This window comes from Emydura macquarii, unplaced genomic scaffold, assembly GCF_026122565.2.
Source record: "Emydura macquarii macquarii isolate MOO-44397 ecotype Brisbane River unplaced genomic scaffold, CSIRO-AGI_Emac_v2 contig_3372, whole genome shotgun sequence".
NCBI lineage: Eukaryota > Metazoa > Chordata > Testudines > Chelidae > Emydura > Emydura macquarii.
This window is the reverse complement of record NW_027133509.1, coordinates 304,022-324,729: the sequence shown is the minus strand read 5'-3', so window position 1 is coordinate 324,729 and position 20,708 is coordinate 304,022. Positions and strand designations below refer to the sequence as shown.

The 20,708-nt window shown below is 55.8% G+C and overlaps 1 protein-coding gene across 1 annotated transcript in view; it reads left to right on the top strand.

Moving 5' to 3' along the window:
* The first annotated feature begins 306 nt into the window (after window positions 1–306).
* SCARA3 (scavenger receptor class A member 3) overlaps window positions 307–20,708 on the top strand; it is a 43,112-nt gene continuing 22,710 nt past the window's right edge. Inside the window, exons 1-4 of the mRNA XM_067534033.1 lie at window positions 307–529; window positions 639–696; window positions 15,057–15,116; window positions 16,424–16,543. Of these exons, the coding sequence (XP_067390134.1) occupies window positions 690–696; window positions 15,057–15,116; window positions 16,424–16,543 (187 nt within the window). The 5' untranslated portion in view covers window positions 307–529; window positions 639–689. The remainder of the gene's footprint in view (window positions 530–638; window positions 697–15,056; window positions 15,117–16,423; window positions 16,544–20,708) is intronic.

Here is a 20,708-nt window from a genome sequence, read left to right as displayed (position 1 = left end):
CCCCCAGCCGGCTGGAAGCGCAGCTCAGGATCTGGCCCCAAATCCTGGCGATGGGCAGGGCCAGCACCCCCGACCCAGCTCGTCCCTCCCCCGAACTTTGGGTCCCGACCGCCCCCGGCTTCTATAAATGGGCAGAGCCCCGGCTCCTACCGCCCCTGGAGTTTCGCAGCCCGGCTCCGGGGGGGCCCGTCCGACCTGCCCCCCGCCCCCTGCATTCCGCCCGCCCAGCCCGCGCCGCGCTGCGCCGGAGCCTGGCCATTTGTTTGCAATTAGGGCCGGCGGCAGGGCGCAGCCAGACTTCTCCGGCACCTCGCGGGGGGAGAGCGCCCAGCGCCGGCTGCCCGAGGCCGGGGCCATGCGCGGCGCGGAGGCCGCCGAGGGGAGCCGGCCGGGCAGCGAGCCGCGGGCTCCGGGGCAGCCCGGCAGCTGAATCCGGGGCGGCCGAGCGAGGGAGAGGCACCGGGGCGCCGGGGTCCTGCGCTCGGCTCGCGGGGAGACGGGGATGCCCGGCCCGGAGCGCTAAGGGGAGGTAGGTGCCGGCGGGGAGGGGGCGCCGGGGGGCAGGGATGTTGGCTGGGGGGGCTTTCCCCCCCCCGGGGCTGAGCAGCCGGCCTGACCGTGCCTTCCTCTCGCCACAGCCCGCCTGCCCGAGCTCAGCCCCGCACCGCCGCGCCCCCGGCCCCGGGACCATGAAAGGTGAGTGCTGCGCCCGGGGCCCGAGGCGGGGGCGTTCAGCTGCTGGGGCCCGGGGAGGAGGCGGCTGGGGCCAGTGAACGGGGCAGGGGTTGAGGAGGGACGGGCAGATCCCAAGGCCGGAAGGGACCCCAGTGATCCGACGCAGGCCGGAGAGCCTCCCCCGGCGTGCGCACAGCTCCAAGTGCAGGATCGGGGCCGGCTGGGGGGGGGGGCAGAGAGACAAGGCGGGGAAGGGGGTGAGGACCTGGGGTCAGGAGCAGAGAGGGGAGAAATCCCCTCCCGCCTGGCCCCTGGCTGTCAGCTCCGGCCGCCTGCGGCAGGGTCTCGGAGAGGGAGCCGCCGGCGCGGATCCGGGGCTTGCCCTGCGCCCGGGCCAAGGATGCCGTCCCCTCGGGGCGGGCTGGTGCAAAAGCAGCCGCCTTTGGAGCTGCCTCCCCGCCCCGTCAGCCCGGCCTGTGCAGCGCCGAGCAGCTGGGACTGAGCCCTGAGGCGCCGCCCCAGCCGCGCTCCCTTGCGTCGTTCACCCTGCCCTGGCGCGCAGGGGAGCCCGGCGCAGGCTGCCGGCTGTGGGGCGGGGGATTGGGACCGGCTCCGTTCCGTGTCTGGTTTGCCCGGGGCGGGGGGCGGAGAACACCAAGGAAGCGTCTCCGGTTGGGTCTTAGCTCCTGGGGATTTCACCCCTGCTCAGAGACAGGGGGGAGCATGGCATGCCCCCAGGAGAGAGGCGGGTGCTTAGGGGGTTTGGTGGCAGGCTGGAAATCCTGAAAGCCGCAGGTTCCCTTCCCAGGTCAAGGTTGATACAGAATAAAGGGCCAGAGAGTGTAAAGCGGGTCAGCTGTTATGATAATGCGGCCCCCTAAGGACAAGACAGCCACCTGGGCGCGGTGGCTCAGCCTTCTGTCTTTTCAAGGCAGAGAAACCGTGTTCCACGCAGCACCTTCCCTCCACCCCAGAACAGGTCGCATTTCAGCACATCGTGTCATGCTGTCTAGGGTCAAAGGCAGAGTTTTGGGGTGACGGCTGTGGTGGATTCTCATCGGAGAGGGTCCACCCGTCCTCCCCCCCCCCCCCCCCGGCCGCCCCACAATTATAATGCAGGCGCTTGCAGAGGATCTGACAGCAGTTGGCACCAGCCCATGCTGTGCTGCAGAGCAATGCTGGGCCCCAGCCCCTGGGCGGCAGGCCACGCACATTCCAACCTGGCTGCCCAGTAATAACCATCCGAGGACTGAGCCAAACTATAACCATCCCTGCCCAGTGCAGGGAGACTAGCTCGCTGCACACCCTCAGAGGGTAAATATTGGACCCATTCCTTGCGGTTCTGTGTGCCATCCAGAAAAAGGGGAAAGGCAAATGGCAGCTTTCGTGCCTTGGAAAATGACATGTGCACGCCCGGGCTCCGACGACCCCTTTCCAGGACTCTGTTATTTTTGTAAAGGAGGTGGGGGAGATTATGAACTGCTGCTAAACGGGGGCCACCAGAGGCTGAAATGCAGGCCTTGTTGAATTTCTGTTTGCAAAGCCTGCGTGGTCACGTGTGGAAAGCTGGGTTAATGCAGCGCTTGAAAGCAACTGCTTACAACTGCCTGAGCATTAAATGGGAATCAGGCGTGCAGGTCTGGACAACCTGCCGTACAATGAAAGAATTCAGGAGCTCGGTCTGCTTAGCTCATGGAAGAAAAGGCTCAGAGGTGACTGAATCACGGTCTGTATGTTCTTACGCGGGGAGAAGATCTCTGATATTAGGGGGCCCTTCAATCTAGCAGGCAAAGGCAGAACAAGGTCTAATGACTAGGAGTCGAAGCTAAGACCTATTCAAGGGTGATTAGTCACTGGAACAATTTACCAAAGGGTGTGGTGGAGTCATAGGATCATAGAAATGTGGGACTGGAAGGGACCAGGAGAGGTCATCTAGTCCAGTCCCCTGCACTTATGGCTGGACTGAGGATTATCTAGACCATCCCTGCCGGCTGTTTGTCTAGCCTGTTCTTAAAAACCTCCCTTGACAGGGCAGATTGGCAAAGGCTCTGGGGGGTTTTCGCCTTCCTCTGCAGCATGGGGCATGGCTCACCTGCTGGTGGATTCTCTGTACCTTGCAATCTGTAAACCATGGACTGAGGACTTTAATAACTCTGCCATAGGTCAGGGGTTTGTTACAGGAGGGGGTGGGCGAGGTTCTGTGGCCTGCGTTATGCAGGATGTCAGACTAGATGATCATATTGGTCCCTTCTGACCTTAGAGTCTATGAGACAGAGATTCCTCAGCCTCCCTGGGTAATTTGTTCCAGTGCTTAACGACCCTGCCAATTAGGAAGCTTTTCCTATTGTCTAACCTAAATCTCCATGCTGCAATTTAAGCCCATTGCTTCTTGTCCTGTCCTCGGTGGACAAGGAGAATAATTTACCACCTCCCTCTTTGTATGTACTTAAAGACGGTTCCCATGTCCCGCTTCAGCCTGCCTTTCTCCAGACTCACCAAACCCAACTTTCCCTCTCGGTCGTGTTTTGTAGAGCTTCAATCCTGTTGGTTGGTGTTGTCCGCAGACTGGATACATGCATTCTCTGTGTCATTAGCCAAATCACTGACGAAGATATTGAATAGAGCCGGACCCAGGACAGATCCCTGTGGGATCCCGCTCCACATGCCCTTCTAGTTTGTCTATGGACACTGTCTGGGAGTGCAGTTTTCCAACTAGCTGTGTACCAACCTTATCGTAGGGTACAGTTCCCTAGTTTGCTCATGAGACGGTCACGTGAGACAGTATCAAAAGCCTTATTGAAGCTTAGATATTCCTCCATCACTGGCAATTCTTCAGTTATGGTTGGATGTTTTCCTGTAAGAGCTGCTCCTGTTCAGACAGGGCTGTCCTATGGCCCGTCTCATGCAGGTCAGACTAGATTATCACAATGGTCCCGGCTGGCTTCAAAATCTACAGGTCTATGAGTCGAGGCAACATCCACACCCAGCCCAATCCCAGTCGTCATGTTCTCTAGGATCGGGACACAGCCTCACCACGGACTGCCAGATGCTTGCTTTCAATTCAACAGCCTCAGTGTACACATCCGAAAATCACCGGTAATGATCCAGACCTCTCCCTGCTACATTGTTTAGTAGTTTAAGGACCAGTAAAATCTACAAACCACACTCCTGGCAGCAAGCAAGCTAGAAGATCAGTATAAAGTTGAAGGATTGCTGAATGTGTCTCACCTGATCAGGAACACGGGTGTCTTCCACTGAATTTGCACGGCTGGTTGACATGGACTCGTGCATGCTGCTTCATACGTGTTCGTAATATGCCGGCTAATGAAACAACAGATGAACTAGGTCCGAGTTAAGGTCGGGCGTTGCCAAGTGATTTTTCGTTTCTTTGGTGATCTGCGTTTCCCATTTGTGCAGTGTTTGCCGTGGACCCCTCATATGTGTTCCTGGACAGACACACAGAGAGAGGAAATAGACCTGAGAGGGGAAGCATTCCTAGTGGTTAGGCCACAGACTGGGCGTCTATTCCCCGTCCTACCACTGTCCTTACTTTGTAGCCTTGGGCAAGTCACTCCCCCGGTGCCTCAGTTTCCCCATCTATAAAATGGGGACAATGATACTGGCCTCCCAGAGGTGGGCTGGAAGGCTCCGTGTTTGTAATAACAGCCCATTGCCATCTTCTGACGGCAGGAGCAACAGAAAGGCAAAGCATTGTTCTTTGTGGTGTCTCTCTGCTTCTGGGATTTTTTAGGTGCTGAGGCCAAAACAGACCATTATGATCATCTAGTCTGACCTCCCGAGAACCTCACCCAGTACTTTACACATGCCGTTACCGCGGGTGGGATTAATCCACATGAACCCCTCTTCTCTCTCTGGCATAGTCGGAGCTGTGCTGGAGGGAGGAAGAATCTTGAACCCCAGAATCCGTCACGGTCGGGTCGTGCTGGGGCAGGGCACCTGGCGACTCCAATGGCCGAGGCAGTCTGGCTAATGTCAGGGCAAACTGACCTCCTGGCTCCCGGGTGATTATAACCCACTTTGGCCTGGCCTTCCCGTTGGGCCTGGATCCCGGGCCCCGACACCACTGAGAGGTGGCGTGTGCCCATCTGAGGCTGCAGACCGCAGACTGCCTTGATGTCGTACACAGAGTGGGGAGAGAGGGTGGAGGAGCTGGGATGACTGTGCAGGTGTCTGTGAGCTCTGTGTGCACCCTAGGAGGGCACGGGTGAGATCACAGGAATCAGCAGAGCAAGAATCAATTGGCTTTTGATTCAGTCACAGCCAGGAGACCAGCCTGTCCTGTCTTGCGTGGGCGTTTATTTAGAATTCCTGACTGACCACCTATTCATTTAATCACAAATGGGTTTAAAACCCACCACAATGAAAATCTGGTATATAAATCGTTTCCTCTCCACTCCCGGGTGTGTGTTTGGTAACATTTGACTTTGCTAGAGATCAGGTATCACAAGGAGAGCCCTAGGATATTTTTGTGAAGGAGCCTGGAATGCCACGCAGAACTCACTCACTTTTGTGCGGGGCTAGAAAGCCACACTGGGGCTGCGTCCCCTTGCAATGTGTGTGTTCTGCGTCCACCGCCGACACAATAACGGAGTTATTCCTGGAGCTCAAACCTGCACCTTGGTGCTGAAGGTTCTTGGTTCAGACTAAGCGGATTTTTACATCTTGTGAACCTGGACCGAGAGCTGAGCTGCTCTGCGACTGATTTATGGCTTCACATCAGTTATATGGGCTTGTTCTCAGCTCGCCTCAGTTTGTCGCTGGTATAAAGCCCCACGGGCATCGGTGGGGTTAGTTACTTCTGAATTACACAGGTGTAAGCGAGAGCAGAACCAAGCCGTGTGTCATTTTCAGTTCTGCACGGTTCACTAGTAGGGCCGTGTGAGATAATCACCATCGAGTCTGTGACCTGCAGGTTTGACATTTCCTGTTGAAGAATAAAAAGCAAAGCTGGTCACAGAAGGGAAACAATTCAGGTTTGTGAATCTACCCACACACAAGCGACTGCCCTTTGTTCATAGACAGCCATTGCGAAGGTCATGGAATCATAGAATATTAGGGTTGGCAGGGACCTCAGGAGGTGTCTAGCCCAACCCCTGCTCAAAGCAGGACCAACCCCAGCTAAATCATCCCAGCTAAATCATCCCATTTCCTAATATCCAACCTAGACCTTCCCCCCTGCAACGTGAGACCATTGCTCCTAGTTCTGTCATCTGCCACCACTGAGAACAGCCTAGCTCCATCCTCCCTGGAACCCTCTTAAGGTAGTTAAAGGCTACTATCAAATCCCCCCTCATTCTTCTCTTCTGCAGACTAAAAAAGCCCGGTTCCCTCAGCCTCTCCTCATAAGTCTTGTGCTCCAGCCCCCTCATCAATTCTGTTGCCCTCCACTGGACTCTCTCCAATTTGTCCATATCCTTTTTGTAGTGGGAAGCCCAAAACTGGACACAATACTCCAAATGTGGCCTCACCAAGGCCGAATAGAGGGGAATAATCACTTCCCGTGACCTGCTGGCAATGCCCCTTCTAATGCAGCCCAATATGCCATTAGCCTTCTTGGCAACCAGGGCACACTGCTGACTCCTAGCCAGCTTCTCATCCACTGTTACCCCCAGGTCCTTTTCTGCAGAACTGCTGCCTAGCTCGTCGGTCCCCAGTCTATAGCTGTGCATGGGATTCTTCTGTCCTAGTTGCAGGACTCTGCACTTGTCCTTGTTGAACCTCATCAGATTTTTTGGCCCAATCCTCCAATTTGTCTAGGTCACCCTGTATCCTATCCCTACCCTCCAGGGTATCTACCACTCCCCCCAGCTTAGTGTCATCTGCAAACTTGCTGAGGGTACAATCTACCCCATCCTCCAGATCATTGATGAAGATGTTGAACAAAACCGGCCCCAGGACCGACCCCTGGGGTACTCCGCTTGTGACCGGTTGCCAGCTAGACATGGAGCCATTGATCACTACTCGTTGAGCCCTATGCTCTAGCCAGTTCACTATCCATTTTATAGTCCATTCATCCAACCCATACTTCTTTAACTTGCTGATAAGAATACTGTGAGAGACAGTATCAAAAGCTTTGCTAAAGTCAAGGTATAGCACATCCACCGCCTTCCCTACATCCACAGAGCCAGTCACCTCTTCATAGAAGGCAATCAGGTTGATCAGGCATGACTTTCCCTTGGTGAATCCATGTTGACTGTTCCTGATCACCTTCTTCTCTTCCGAGTGCCTTAAAATGGATTCCTTGAGGACCTGCTCCATGATTTTTCCAGGGATTGAGGTGAAGCTGACTGGTCTGTAGTTCCCCGGATCCTCTTTCCTCCCTTTTTTGAAGATGGGCACTATATTTGCTTTTTTCCAGTCGTCAGGGATCTCCCCCAATTGCCACGAGCTTTGAAAGATAATAGCCAACGGCTCTGAAATCACCTCAGCCAACTCCCTCAGCACCCTCGGGTGCATTGCATCCGGCCCCTTGGACTTGTATGTCACATTTTTTCCTCCATTCATTTTGTGCTCTTCTAGTTCTGATACCAAATGTGGGGATTTTGACAGAGTTTTGCACTTTGAGACAGAGCCAAGCACAGATCAGACCAGGTTTGCACAGCGCCCGTACTGCGGAGCTTCCCAGGGCCCAGTTAAAGGAGAGAGTCTTTTTTTAACCTTTACAAATTTCACTTCCAAGCCGTAAATGACAACTTGTTTCTTCCCGATTGGTAGAATTCGGGCTTTGGAAGGGGATTCAGCCACTCAGCATGAAGCTGACTCTTGGCTATTTGCCTCTTGTGATCCTATTGGCTAAACAGTCCTATTTCATGGTAATTACATTAAAGCTGTGAAAAGTGGCTCTTTCATGTGCTGGAGATCTCAGTGGGATTTTTTGGATGTATCTGTTAAGTAAATTTAGTTACATCCAAAGTTGACAGATGGTTTGTAATAGTCGTCTGATTTCCCTGGGCACTAGGACTGATCCGGAAAATCAATGTTCATCTAATTCCCTAATTGATTAGACACCTGTCTAGACCTTGGTAACCAAGGGTGAAATTCCCCAGTCTGTAGAAGGACAAAAACACTACATAAGTCTCATTTTCCCCTTATGCCCTGTAAATTCAAAGAAACCCATTGTCTGTTGTTAGAGTCAATTCAGCCTGTAACCTACCCATGACTGTCTTTGGGGGGAGTGCCAAGGATTGGGGGTCAGGTCCAGAACAATGTACAAAATGTGCTCCATTTGCAAGTTAAAGAACCCCGCTTTCTATAACCTCCTGGGTGACTTTCCTGCCTGCAAGGAGCACAGGTCATCTGTCAGCAAAGCAGCTGCAGAAATGTTCCCCCATCCTTTGGCTGTCTAACGCAAAACATCTTGCAGTGAAGCAGCCTCAGCACATAGAGTTGTCTGAAATAAGAGGCTCACTCAAGATGAGGCTAAACCAAAATCCTGTCAATGTCTCTCCCAGCCCTGGAATTTAATCCACCCTCAGACTTTGGGGGAGGGACTCAGAACCCATTTCCGAATGTTACGGCTCAGGAAATATGTCAGCAGATTAGGCCTCATTTGTCCATTTGTTCAGTGCAGCGATTTAATGAAGATGAGCTGGACTGTGCATATTATCCGAAGTGTCAGGGGAAATTACAATCAGATGAGATCTCTGTTTTCCTCCTTCCTGTCCTGTGATCATTCTCATGTGAAACAAAACACGCTGCAGAGGCAGTGAAAAGCCTGGATTGTTCCTCATGTATTTCATTCTTTGCTCATCTCTCTGTGATTCATTTACAAGCCTCTCTGGCTTGAGGAGAGAAAGGAAAATGTGTCATCTTTTCCTCTGCACGAAAGTGTTTTCCCGTGACAGTGTGGTACGTTACCAAGAGAGGTGGACTTGAGGGAATGAAACACAAGCCCCCTGAGGAATCAGCGTGGGATGTATGCCAGGTTCTCCTCTCCCGCTGTTTAACAAGAAACCCCGGGCTGCTGGTTCCTTCACAAATGCCTGCACTGGTTCTGGGCGCGACAGGGGAGGATGAATTGGCCGGGTGGCTAGCGCACTGAACTGGGACGCAGGAGATATGGCTTCGTTTCCTGGCTTTGCTGCAGCCTCTTGGGTGAGGGGCTTGATCTCTGCGTGTCTCAGTTCCCCAGCTATAAAACAGGGATAATAATTCTGGTTTTTCTCCTTCGACTGCGAGATCTGCAGGGCAGGGAGTGTTCTATCCCGTGTACAGCACCCCGTGTCCTCCGGGTGCTATTTATCCCTGATCCCATTCCCATAACAATCCCTGGGCCAAATCCAGACCTGGTGCAATGCCTGGAGTTAAGGGATGGACCCAGCCCAGCCGATCAGCTGCCCCCCTCCTGCTTCCCATGGCCCTGGCACGGGAGTTTGTGGCGGAAGGTCACACGATGGGGCTTAACTCTTGCACCTGGACAGTCCAATCCAATAGTTTAGCAGGGCCTGCTGGGTTCACACCTGGGTTAGTGAAGGCCGGAGGTGGGATTACACCTGGCCCAGGGGCTTCCCTACGGCTGAGCATCTAGGATGTCTCGCTCTGCCCTGCTGAGGGCAGGAAAGAGAGAAGCGGGAGAGGCTGGTTTCCAAAGGGAGCATTTCCCAGCGTGCTGGAGTGCAGCCTCTCTGGGATGGAGCCATTCACACACGAGAGGATCAGAAGGGGCTGGGCCCCGGACGCACCTGCCCTTTGGGTGCGGGAGGGCGCCGGTGACATCCTGATTCATTTGCCGTGGGAACAAGTGGGAGGGTTTCTGTCCAAGCCCTAGCAGGCTTTTGGGCTGGACTCTGTTGCACAAAACCAGCGTGTGACTGGCAGCCTCTGCCCGAGAATAACTCGAAGAGTGGGGAGAAGGGGTTGCAGGTCAGGACTGAAGGGCACTGGCAGAGCTGAGGGTGGGGATAGCCGGGGCTATGGGTCAGCGTCCATCCCGTGTCTAGTGTCCCAGAGGGAGGCTTTGGACTATGTCAGGTCTGGCATTTTCCCCCTCTCTGATGAGTGGCTCCGGCCCAGCAGGGGCGATTGTAGCAGTTTATCTAGAGAGCGCCGAATCTGTCTTACCTAGACAAATAAAGGCCTCCCATTCTAGCAGATACTTAGCACTTATCTTGGTAGAGATTTACAAAACATTCATCTAGTGCAGGGTCCTGTCCCCCACCCTGGCTGGTATCAGCTGCTTCAGAGGAAGATGCAAGAAACGCCGTGGTGGGCAATTATGGAATAAAGTTTCTTCCCAACCTCCATCAGTCAGGGGTTCCCCTGCCGCAGGAGAGTTTATATCCCTTTTACATGTTTCTGTCCTGTCTAATGCACTGTGGCTATTCTCATTATCCATATAAATGCACGATCCTACTGAGCTCTTGGCCTCAGTGCTATCATGTGGCAATGAGTTCCACAGGTTGGGGGCCATTTACTGATGTGGGTGGCCTCTACGTGCCACATTGCAATATGAATAATAATAATTTTGCAGATGGGGAAACTGAGGCACAGAGAGGGGCGTGAGTTGTCTCAGGTCACCAGTGAGAGGGATAGGAATAGATCCCACCAGTGCTGATTCCCCGTCCCTTGCTCGACCCACTAGGCCACACTTCCAGCTGCAGAGCCCTTCCTTATGTTTTCTACTAGCAACCTCGCTTGCTTTCAGCCGTCTCAGCCCAGAGCCAGCCACGGAGCCTGGCCTACAAGCCAGCACAGTCTTGCTCCGCCTCCCCCGTAAGCCAGTCCAAGCCCGGCCTGGCCCAGGACGTCCACAGCCAGCTCCAATGAGCGAGCAGGGCCGTGCGTTACAACCCGCTCTGCTTGTTTGTATAAGCATTTAATAGAAATCTTTCAAACCAGCTGCTCGGCTGGACCTCGCTGGGCCGCTGCAGTGGATTTAGGGTGATCAGACAGCGAGCGTGAAAAATCGGGACAGGAGGTGGGGGATTTTCCCCCCCTGTAATCCCTCAAGGGCACCGACTTAAGGTTTCCGGCTCCCAGCTAGCACCTCTCCTGGGCAGAGGCCGCGTCTCTTTCCCACCTAACCAGGGTGTTTTAAGGCTGCATAGCCCCTTGCCACACACGACAATGTCTCCAGAAAGCCAGTCTGCATAACAGCCAGCCCTTGCGCATTGCTTTCTCTCTGAGAAATCATAGAATCCTGGAAGATGAGGGTTGGAAGGCACCTCAGGAGGTATCTGGGTCAACCCCTGCTCAAAGCAGGACCAACCCCAACTAAATCATCCCAGCCAGGGCTGTGTCAAGCCGCAGCTTAAACACCTCTAAAGATGGAGATTCCACCACCTCCCCAGGTAACCCATTCCAGTGCTTCACCACCCTCCTAGGGGAAAAACTCTTTCCTAATATCCAACCTAGACTTCCCCCACTGCAACTTGAGACCATTGCTCCTCGTTCTGTCATCTGCCACCACTGAGAACAGCCTCAGCTCCATCCTCCCTGGAACCCCCTTTCAGGTAGTTAAAGGCTGCTATCAAATCCCCCCTCATTCTTCTCTTCTGCAGACTAAATAAGCCCAGTTCCCTCAGCCTCTCCTCATAAGTCCTGTGCTCCAGCCCCCTAATCATTTTTGTTGCCCTCCACTGGACTCTCCCCAACTTGTCCACATCCTTTTTGTAGTGGGGGGCCCAAAACTGGACACAATACTCCAAATGCAGCCTCACCAGTGCTGAATAGAGGGGAATAATCACTTCCCGCGTCCTGCTGGCAATGCTCCTACTAATGCAGCCCAATATGCTATTAGCCTTCTTGGCAACCAGGGCACACTGCTGACTCCTATCCAGCTTCTCATCCACTGTAACCCCAAGGTCCTTTTCTGCAGAAAAGACAAAGGCAGTGTTCTTCCCTGTGGCCACCCAGCTCTTCCCAGCAGAGCACATTTATTATAAGGACAGAAAAGCATAGAGAGAAAACATACAACAAAACAAGAAAAGTCCCTGGACACTTACTAAACCTGCCAGGACTCACCCATCAGTCTTATGGGGCCCAAAGTCTTCCTGTCGTTTCAGCCAGGGGTGCCCTAGGTGCTGAGATTCTGTCTGCTTGCTGAATCCAAGACTCTGAATCTGTCCAACTCAGCCTGTTACACCAAAAGCCCTGATTCCGTTTTTGCGTCTCAGGGAAACCCACTCTGAACCAGACGATGCAAATCAGCCCAGCAGGTCGGTCGCTCAGTGTTGCCGACTCTCATGGTTTTGCCACGAGTCTCATGATGAGGATTGTTTCCCTTAAAGCCCCAGCTCCTGGAGTCAAGTGGCGATGTGGTGATTTCAGGCGTCGATCTTACATTAAAAAGTCAGCTTCTAGCCCTCGTGGCTGGGAAGGAAGCTTCAAAATGTGACTAAAGGCTCCAAAAATAGAAGGCAAATAAGAAATGAACATCAGATTGCTTATTTTTACGTACGCTCCTGATGTTAAAGCCATTCTCATGGTTTTGGAGGCACCTAACTCATGGTTTCTGAACACTTGGGGTTGGCAGCTGTGCCGGTGGTTCCTCTCTGGAGTGGTTCACAGTCTCAGGGACTTGTCCCAATCGCCCCCGCCTATCTTTAGTTCCTGTGGGAGTTGTGGTAAGCCTCCCGCATGGAGGAGAACACAATCACACATAAACCATTCATCAGTGTAATCCCACAGTCTCCAGAGAGGCTGCAGGGAGAGGGGGCGGCTGCAATATCTGGCACATATGTCTCAGGACAGGCCGTACCATGGAGGGTGGTTGTCTCTCTAACCCCTAGTGAGTGTCCCTCCTCCAAGACAATGCTGTGAAGGCAGCTTGTCCATGCCGCAGCTGTTCTGTGCACAGAGCAATTCAGTTTGCAGGGCTGCCAATGCAGCACCTTTCCCCAGCACTAAATCCTTGGCTTGTTTCACGTTAACCCTGCTATCCTCGGAGCAATCTCCAGGTTCTTTTGCCCCTCCCTCCTCAAAGCCCATCTCCTGGGGAGGCCTTTCACAGACAGACTGGTTCTTTGATCTCTTCGCTCATTGAATCCGCTCTGTCTTGGCTGCACCGGGGCCAAATCATGAATCTGCGGGGGCAGGGACTGTTTCTAAATGACAAGGCAGGCGGTTGGCAGGCCTGGAGCAATAAAAGCCATGCCGCCATCCTCTGACTCCGATACTGATGCACTGGGAAAGTCGTGGGAGCTACAGTGAACTGGGATCCAGGGACAAGATTCTGACCCAGGTGTCTAACCTTCTGTTCAGGGTCTGTCCTGATCATAAATCCATAAAAGCTTCTTCGGGTGTTGGGGCTGAATCAGAGCAGTGGGAGTGTGGGGCAGGGGGAATTTGATCTGAACTTCACCAAATCTCAGGGGGACTGAATTTGAGGTTCGATAGCAGATTTAACCTCATGTATCATATTGTAACAAACCCACGGCAACCCAATGTTCCCCAGGCTGCTCACTGCAGAGACAGAACTGAGATCTTCCTGCTCCAAAGTCCAGGCACCGGTCATTTGAGTGAAAGTAGAATCTCCAATAGCTGTTGTCAGTATAGGTCCTGTGACACACATTTGGGCAGTTCCGATTCCCTCCAGTAGAGGGCAGTGAGGTCTGCACACTTTAGCCACTCATTCCAGTGTTACTCTCTCTCCTTTGTCCCTAAGCAATGCCTGGGAAAGCTTCTCGCTCTCAGTAATAGTCCACACCTGGACTCAAAGGGGCATATGAGCCCATGTGCTTCCCCCAGTCCAGGATACGCTCCAGTGCATTGGAATCAGTATCCGGTAGTGATTGCCCCAGGCCTGGGAGGGGGCAGATGGCACATCCTCTCCCCGGGGATTCCTTTAAATTGCATTCGAGCCCAGCGAAATTGCCAGGGAAGGGCAGGCGAGCAGGGCATGAAGGGCTTGGAGAACCAGGCCGTGGGGCGGTGGGTCTGAGACAGGGACCCTCTCCGAGGGAACACTCTGCAACGTGAGCCGCTGTCCTGCACCCAGAGGGAAGGAGCAGTCGGTTGCAGGCGCCCACTTGCAGGATGAGGCTTTGAGGACAGGCTGGGGACTGCTGAAGGAAGGACCCTGGGACGTCTGTCAGCGCTAGATTACCCCAACGCTCTGCCTGGAGGATAAAGCTTTCCCGGGGGGTGGGGTGGAGGAGGCAGAGTCTGGGTTTTGGGTCAGTTTGTCTTTCTGGGGGGGGGATGCCCCCAGGTTCATTCCAATGGCAAAGCAAATTTCACTCCCACCAGGTTTCCCGTGAGCTGTCCGTACACGAGCTGCATCTCACTACCCTTCTGCCATCCTACCCCGGTGACTCCCAGCTCTCAGCCCTCTGGGGCCGCGATCCACTGTCTGCCCGGCGCTGCGGTGTGGTGCCCGTTCACAGTGCTAGGTGAGGGCCGGGGTGCGCACGCCCTGTGCCAGAGAGCCGGTGCTCCCCTTCCGCCTCTTCGCAGGTTCCCTGGACCCGGGGGCCGGGCGTGCGGGAACAAGCGGGACTCTCGGCACCCGGACTCCCACCCCAGAGCAGGTGGAGGGGGTGAGGCAGGAAACAGGTGGCCCAATGCAGCTGAGCGGGGAGATGTTAATTTACGGCTAGCATCGACCCACAGGAAACGGCGGAGTCTCTGTAGTTTGACGTCTTTACATCAACTTTTGAGGACTGCAGGAGCTCAGCTGGAGGTCAGGGGGCCATTACAGGAGTGGGTGGGTGAGCTGCTGTGGCCTGCGATGTGCAGGAAGCCAGGCTTGATGGTCCCTTCTGGCCTTAGAGACTCTGAGTGCCGCAGGAGCAAGCTGGGAGTAGGGAGAGGACTGGGACCCAAGGGGTATCGCAGAGACTTGGGCTACTTGGGCTACTGCCCTGGGCTGGCACGCTTCCCACACCAGCCCTGTGCCCAGAGGCTCAGTCTAGCCTTTGATGGTTGCCAGCAGGAAGAAGGTCTTTAGGACCGAGCAGAGGAGCAACGCTGGGAATGAACATGACTGGTGGGTCGGTCTCTCTTGCTGAGCGGGCAAGAAAACCTCTGGTGCATTGAACTGACGGCAGCTACCCACAGCTGCTGCAAACGTCTGGAACTCACTTAGAACAAACCAGAGCTCCTTTTGCAGAGCTGCTGGCCTGGGCGTCTTCTCACTTTCCAAAACGCCTGGCCCCCAGGGAACCAAGCCCCAAGGAGTTTTACTGGAGAAAGGTCCAGAGTAGATCCTAACCGTGGAACCAGCTTTGCACCGTCAACCGTCAGCCAGATTCTGCTGCCCCGACTCACGCTGAGTAGCACCTTATCCATGGGAGCTTCTTACAGAGGAAGGGGCTACGCAGGGTGAGAGTGGCTGGCACCACCCGGCCCTACGCCAGCACGGCTAGGGACGACAGGGAGCAAAGTCAGGGAAAACTCTGAAGCATCTGCTTGTCTTTCAGAAGACGACCTCCTGGGAGGAGAAGAAGAAGAGATGCCGTCCTTCAGATACAGACCAGACGGTGAGGGCAGCCACCGGCATGGGCAGTTTGGGGGAACGAGAAGGACCATCAGGTGCCCCCCACTCCATTCCCTGACCCCGTGGTCAATGCAGGGTTACGCCCTAGAGTCTGTCTTCTGATGCTCGGTCCACGTGGCGATGCCCCGAGGCTGCGAATTGCTTTACAAGGCAGAACTTGTCATTAGCCCCGGTGCCCATAACTCTGGGGGGAAGCGTGGAAGGGCCTTATTTTGGGGAAGGCTTGAGGAAAGCGAGCAGGTTTTGTTCCAGCCCCCATGGAGGCAGAGAGGAAGCGCCACCCAGCCCCACTCTGCCCCCATCTCCGCTCCAGCCCCAGTCCCTGGCTGCAGCCCCATCTCTGGCTCCCGGGCCCTGGGCCCTGCTCCTGGCCACATCCCACGCCTGGGCCCTGCTCCTGGCTGGCTACAGCTCCCGGCCATGGCCCGGGCCCTGCCCCATTCCTGGCCCCGAATCCCGGCTCCCAGTCCTGTTCCTGGCTGTGGCCCCCAACCGCGGCTTTGGCCCTGGCTCCTGTCTGCGGCTCCTGGGGGGGGGCACAGACCAGGTAAGGGGGGACGCAACCCCAGAAGTTTGGGGACCACTGATCTGGGGTCTAGTCCTAGGCCCACCGTGGGAGCTGTCCCATTGATTTCCAAGGACTTTGGCGTTGCAGGTCCGTGTCCTGTCCTCCCTCGGCTACCTAACCCCGGCATGGGCTGGTGAACGGCTCCTACCCCGGAGCCTGGGACTTGCCGCCCCGTGGGAATCTTGTCCTGGAGAGTGCGACTGCGGGTTGCAGGGCGGGATCCCTGGGTGTAGCTTTTGGAAGAGACGGGGTGGGGGGGTGGGGGGGGGGAATCTCCGAACGCAGCCCCCAAAAGCAGAGCCGGGAGGAGGCAGAAACGCTGCGTTTTTCCTTTCTTTACCCTCTCCCATGACCTCTGTCTCCCGGCCTGGCCTTTCTGGTGTCGGTCCCAGAGGACGATCCGGGGAGATGTCCTTAGAGCCAGTGGACTCAGGGGGTTGATTTGGGGGGGACCTCCCTTGATTCCACCTGCTGCGTCAAGAGATCCACCGGATGGCGCTGCGCTGCCAGCGGATGAGAGGAAGATTTGCCACTAGGTAAATAGGCTTAGCGGCCCCAGACCTCACGACTGGAGGGCGGTGTGTGGCAGGGGGACCAGAGGAACTCGAGGGCTGCCCCTGGTACCGAGGTGCTGCATCTTCCCTGACCGTCCCTGGAGGGTGGCCTCCAGGCCTTGCCCCGGAAAGCTCCAACCTTCCCCTCTCGCCTGTGTCCCTCTCCAGGCAGGACACGGACCAACTGCAGTCGGTGCCAGAAGAACCTGTCCCTCCAGACCTCCGTCAAAGGGCTGTATGTCTTCTGCGTCTTGCTGATCGTCGCCGTGGCAGTGCTGGCATCCCTGGGTGAGTGTGTGCGCGGCCCCGGGCGCCTGGACCCCCTTTCCTTCCTTCCTGCCCCGCCCAAGGAAACACAGGTGGACCAGCATAACACGGGCTTTCCCTGCCTGGGAACCTCACTCCGTCTGTCACCTTGGGGCTTGGAGGGTTGTAACAGCATTGATATTTAGCTCTTGAAATCCTCACGTGACAAAGGGGGAGTGGGGGACAATCACCCCCATTTTACCCATGGGGAAACTGAGGCTCAGAGGGGAAGTGACTTGCCCAAGCTTATGTTCAAGAATCAGTGGCAGAGCTGGACCAGAACGTGGGTCTCCTAAGCCCAGTTCCCCAGCCACTAGCCTACGCTGGACCCTTGACACCATTAGTGGATGGAATCCGAACTGCTTTGCTGTGTATCATAGCCCCTCTACTGCTAACAGAGATTCCCCTTTAGCTAAGGCAGCTGGGACCTGGGCTTTTGGAGCAGGAGGCTCTGGGTTCTGTCCCCGCTGCAGCTGTGAAGTTGAGGGTGGCTGCGTGCAGCTTAGCACCAGCCGCAAAGCCCGCAGATTTCTTACAGGGTGTCTGCCTTCCACCGACTGCTCCCGGAGCCGCTCATGGGTAACGGGGCTTGCCGCTGGGCCTGCTCCTTTAGGGATCTGTTATCGGCCACCCAGCCCCCGTGCCGTGCACTGGACACCCTTTCTGGGAAGGAAAGCCACCCAGTAATCAGCCATAACAATGATCAGCTGCAATACGCTGCCCAGACATGCGTAATTCAGTCTCACCCCAGAGCCCCTTATAGCAGAAGAACTGCTCTGCCTCCAGCTGCACCCGTCGCCTCCCTGTCTCGCAAACCCTTGCAGAGCCAGGAAGAGAATCCAGGTCTCCAGTGCCCCATGCATTGGTCTAGCCTCTGTCCAAAGCGAGCCAGCCTCCCAGCCCCTCTCCAGCCCCCCCGATTCTCAGCACAGAACTCGTGGGCCGAGGCCCAGAGAGCACAGTGAGTCCGGCCCCTCGGTCCTCTCGTGCCTGCTTCCGTGGGAAAGCAGCACGGCTCCCCTGACCTGCAGCCCACCGGGGATCCTGGAGAGCGCGTGGAGAAATCCCAGAGCGGCCGGGTGGGTTCCCGCCACTCCCGGTGAGCAAAGACCACCCACAGTCTCTCCGAGTCGCGGGCCGGCAGCCGTGCCTGGGGGGATCTCTGGTGTGGGGCAGGGCCTTCGTGCCAGTTGAACCCAGTAATTGGCCTGATGGTTTCCTGTGGGCTGTTTTGCAGAGTCTTACTTTGGGCAGGGAAAGCTGCCAGATCCCACAGTCCTGTCAGTCGAGAGCTGACATGGGCTGAGCAAGTCCTGGGTAACCCGAGGTCTGGGCTCTAAACTGGGTATCTGGGGAACCTCTCAGCATGGGTGGGCTGGAAACAACCTCTCCCCCTCCTGCACACAGCATGCTTCACACACCCGGATTTCTCCTCCTCCTCCGCTCGGATGGGCCGTCAGAGCGCCGGTCTTCTCCGGGGAGCCCCGCCGTCTGGCTGGCCCACTGCACCGGGGTAGGGGAGACGCGCCGGGGTGGCCCCGCCGGCTGCGACGCTGACGTCGTCATGTGGAGATACAACCTCGGCTGCCCGCGGAGACCGGCCGGCTGGACCTGCCCCGGCTGCGTTCTGCACTGACGCTGCCGCAGACACACAGGTGGCGCAGTGCCGAGTTCCTGACTACAGGACGTAGGGCTAGAGAGGGCCTCACCCAGCACTGGCGTACAGGGGCTTTCCCTTCCCCGGGCAAGGACCTGGCCACTGTAGCAGAGCGAGAGGAAAACGGGGGAGATGTGAGGATAAATACATGAAAGATCGCGAGGTGCCCAGAGAGTACAGTGATGGGGGCCACCTACGTACCTGCCAGAGATTAGATACAGCAAACTAGTCAGAGAATCCTAGAAGATGAGGGTTGGCAGGGACCTCAGGAGGTATCTAGTCCCACCCCCTGCTCACAGCAGGACCAACCCCAACTAAATCATCCCAGCCAGGGCTGTGTCAAGCTGGGCCTTAAAAACCTCTAAAGATGGAGATTCCACCACCTCCCCAGGTAACCCATTCCAGTGCTTCACCACCCGCCTAGGGGGAAAGTTTTTCTTAATATCCAACCTAGACCTCCCCCCCTGCAACTTGAGACCGTTGCTCTTTGTTCTGTCATCTGCCACCACTGAGAACAGCCTAGCTCCATCCTCCCTGGAACCCCCTTTCAGGTAGTTGAAGGCTGCTGTCAAATCCCCCCTCATTCTTCTCTTCTGCAGACTAAACAAGCCTAGTTCCCTCAGCCTCTCCTCATAAGTCTTGTGCTCCAGCCCCCTCATCATTTTTGTTGCCCTCCACTGGACTCTCTGCAATTTGTCCACATCCTTCCTACAGTGGGGGATCCAAAACTGGACCCAGTACTCCAGATGTGGTCTCACCAATGCTGAATAGAGGGGAATAATCACTTCCCTCGATCTGCTGGCAATGCTCCTACTAATGCAGCCCAATGTGCTGCTTCATCACAGACCTAGAGATGGGTCCCAGCACAGAACCAGAGCCAGACTCACCCGCCTTCGCAGTGGAACTCCCCCCACGGCCATGGAAGCTGCGCCCATGTGCGTCAGGGTGGAAGCTGGGAATGCAGGCCTGGGCGTGCGTTCTGGGACATGGAGTCCTGTTCCTTGCTCGCTCAGGCTGACCCGTCCTGAAATCCCGCCTGTAAACTTGTCGTATTCCATCGTCAGCCTTGCTGGGTTGTTGGTCCCGTGTCTCTGTAGTGGGCCAAACCAGAACCTAGCGCCCTCAGCTGTGGGGGCTCACATGCCCAGATCTGAACCTGAACAAGCCCTGCATTGTCAGACTCCGCACGCTCGAGAGAGAGCGCGTCAGGTCGGGAACCCCGGTCCATGCCCAGAGCCTCTCATGACCCTACAGCCCAGGTGCGTCTGCCCTCCAGTGCTCGTCCTTCCCCTTCCCAACCTGCTGAGCCCTGGCACCCCTCAGCCGCCTGGGACGGTGCTGCAGCTCGAGGAACGCACCAGCTTTTAGGTGACCTTTCCCTGATCCGTAGCCCTCCCCGCTCCAAACTCCTGCGAAAGGGTTGGTTTCCAGTGGTGGGTCTGTTTCCAGCCCGCTCTGGGCTCCTTGCCCGTCTCACACTCCAGAGCGGTGGGAGGTGGGGAGCCGGGGGAGGCAAGTGTCATTTCAGCCTTTGGCTGCCGCTCCCACTGTTTATTATTCCTTAAAAATTGCCTCCATACTCAGGTTTGGATGGTAGGCGCCTGACCACAGCCCAGCGATACGGGAGACGCTCTTGGCAAAGGGGGGTTATGAAGGCGGCAGTGTTTCTGCAGAGCTGACACAGCTATTAGCGAGGGCTGGCTCGCTTTGCGAGGCGTGGAAAGGCCAGACGGTCCTTTGGATAAATAACATTATCGGGCTGGGTCCCCAGCTGGTGCAAAGTGGCCGAGCGCCATTGACTTCCACGCAGCTCCCCCGATTTCCGCCGGCTGAGGATGCAACTCTGTAGAATCCCATCCACCCAAAGGCTTCAACACAGCAGCTGGTTCCACTTTCTCCTCCCCTTGTTACGCTCCAGCGCCTTGGAAGCTTTCTCACGCGTTCAGCGGCCATTCCAAATAGAAAGACAGTCCCTGGTCATGTTCGCTGTTTGTAAATTACATCGGAGGGGAAATCAGTAGAGGGAGATGGACGGGAAACTTCTGCCGCCCCCACTGGAAAGTTTGAACAGCATCCGACATGGATGTGGCTTTTGCCGCCTGGGGCCGATATTTGCCTCATGCCCTGCTCTCTCTTACCAGGGACATAATCTGGATTATAATCTGGGCTAGCTCTGACCAGTCCGATTGCAGGATCAGGCATGCCTAGACACATCATGGCCAACGGCCATGGTGAGAAAGGTAGAGGGGAGAGGAAGAATTGGCCCCAGGTTAGGGTTAGGCAGATTCTCATGCTTCAGGGCTTCAGATGGTCACCCGCAGGGGTCAGGAAGGAATATTTTTCCACTCAGTATATTCTGGGTTTGGGTTTTGTTTTTGTTTTTTGTCTCTTTCCTCTGAAGCACCTGGGATGACCCTGGCTGGAGAGGGGAACCTGGACGGGGTGGGCCAGGGCTCAGAAATGGCACCGGGCGTTCTGTCTCTCCGGTGT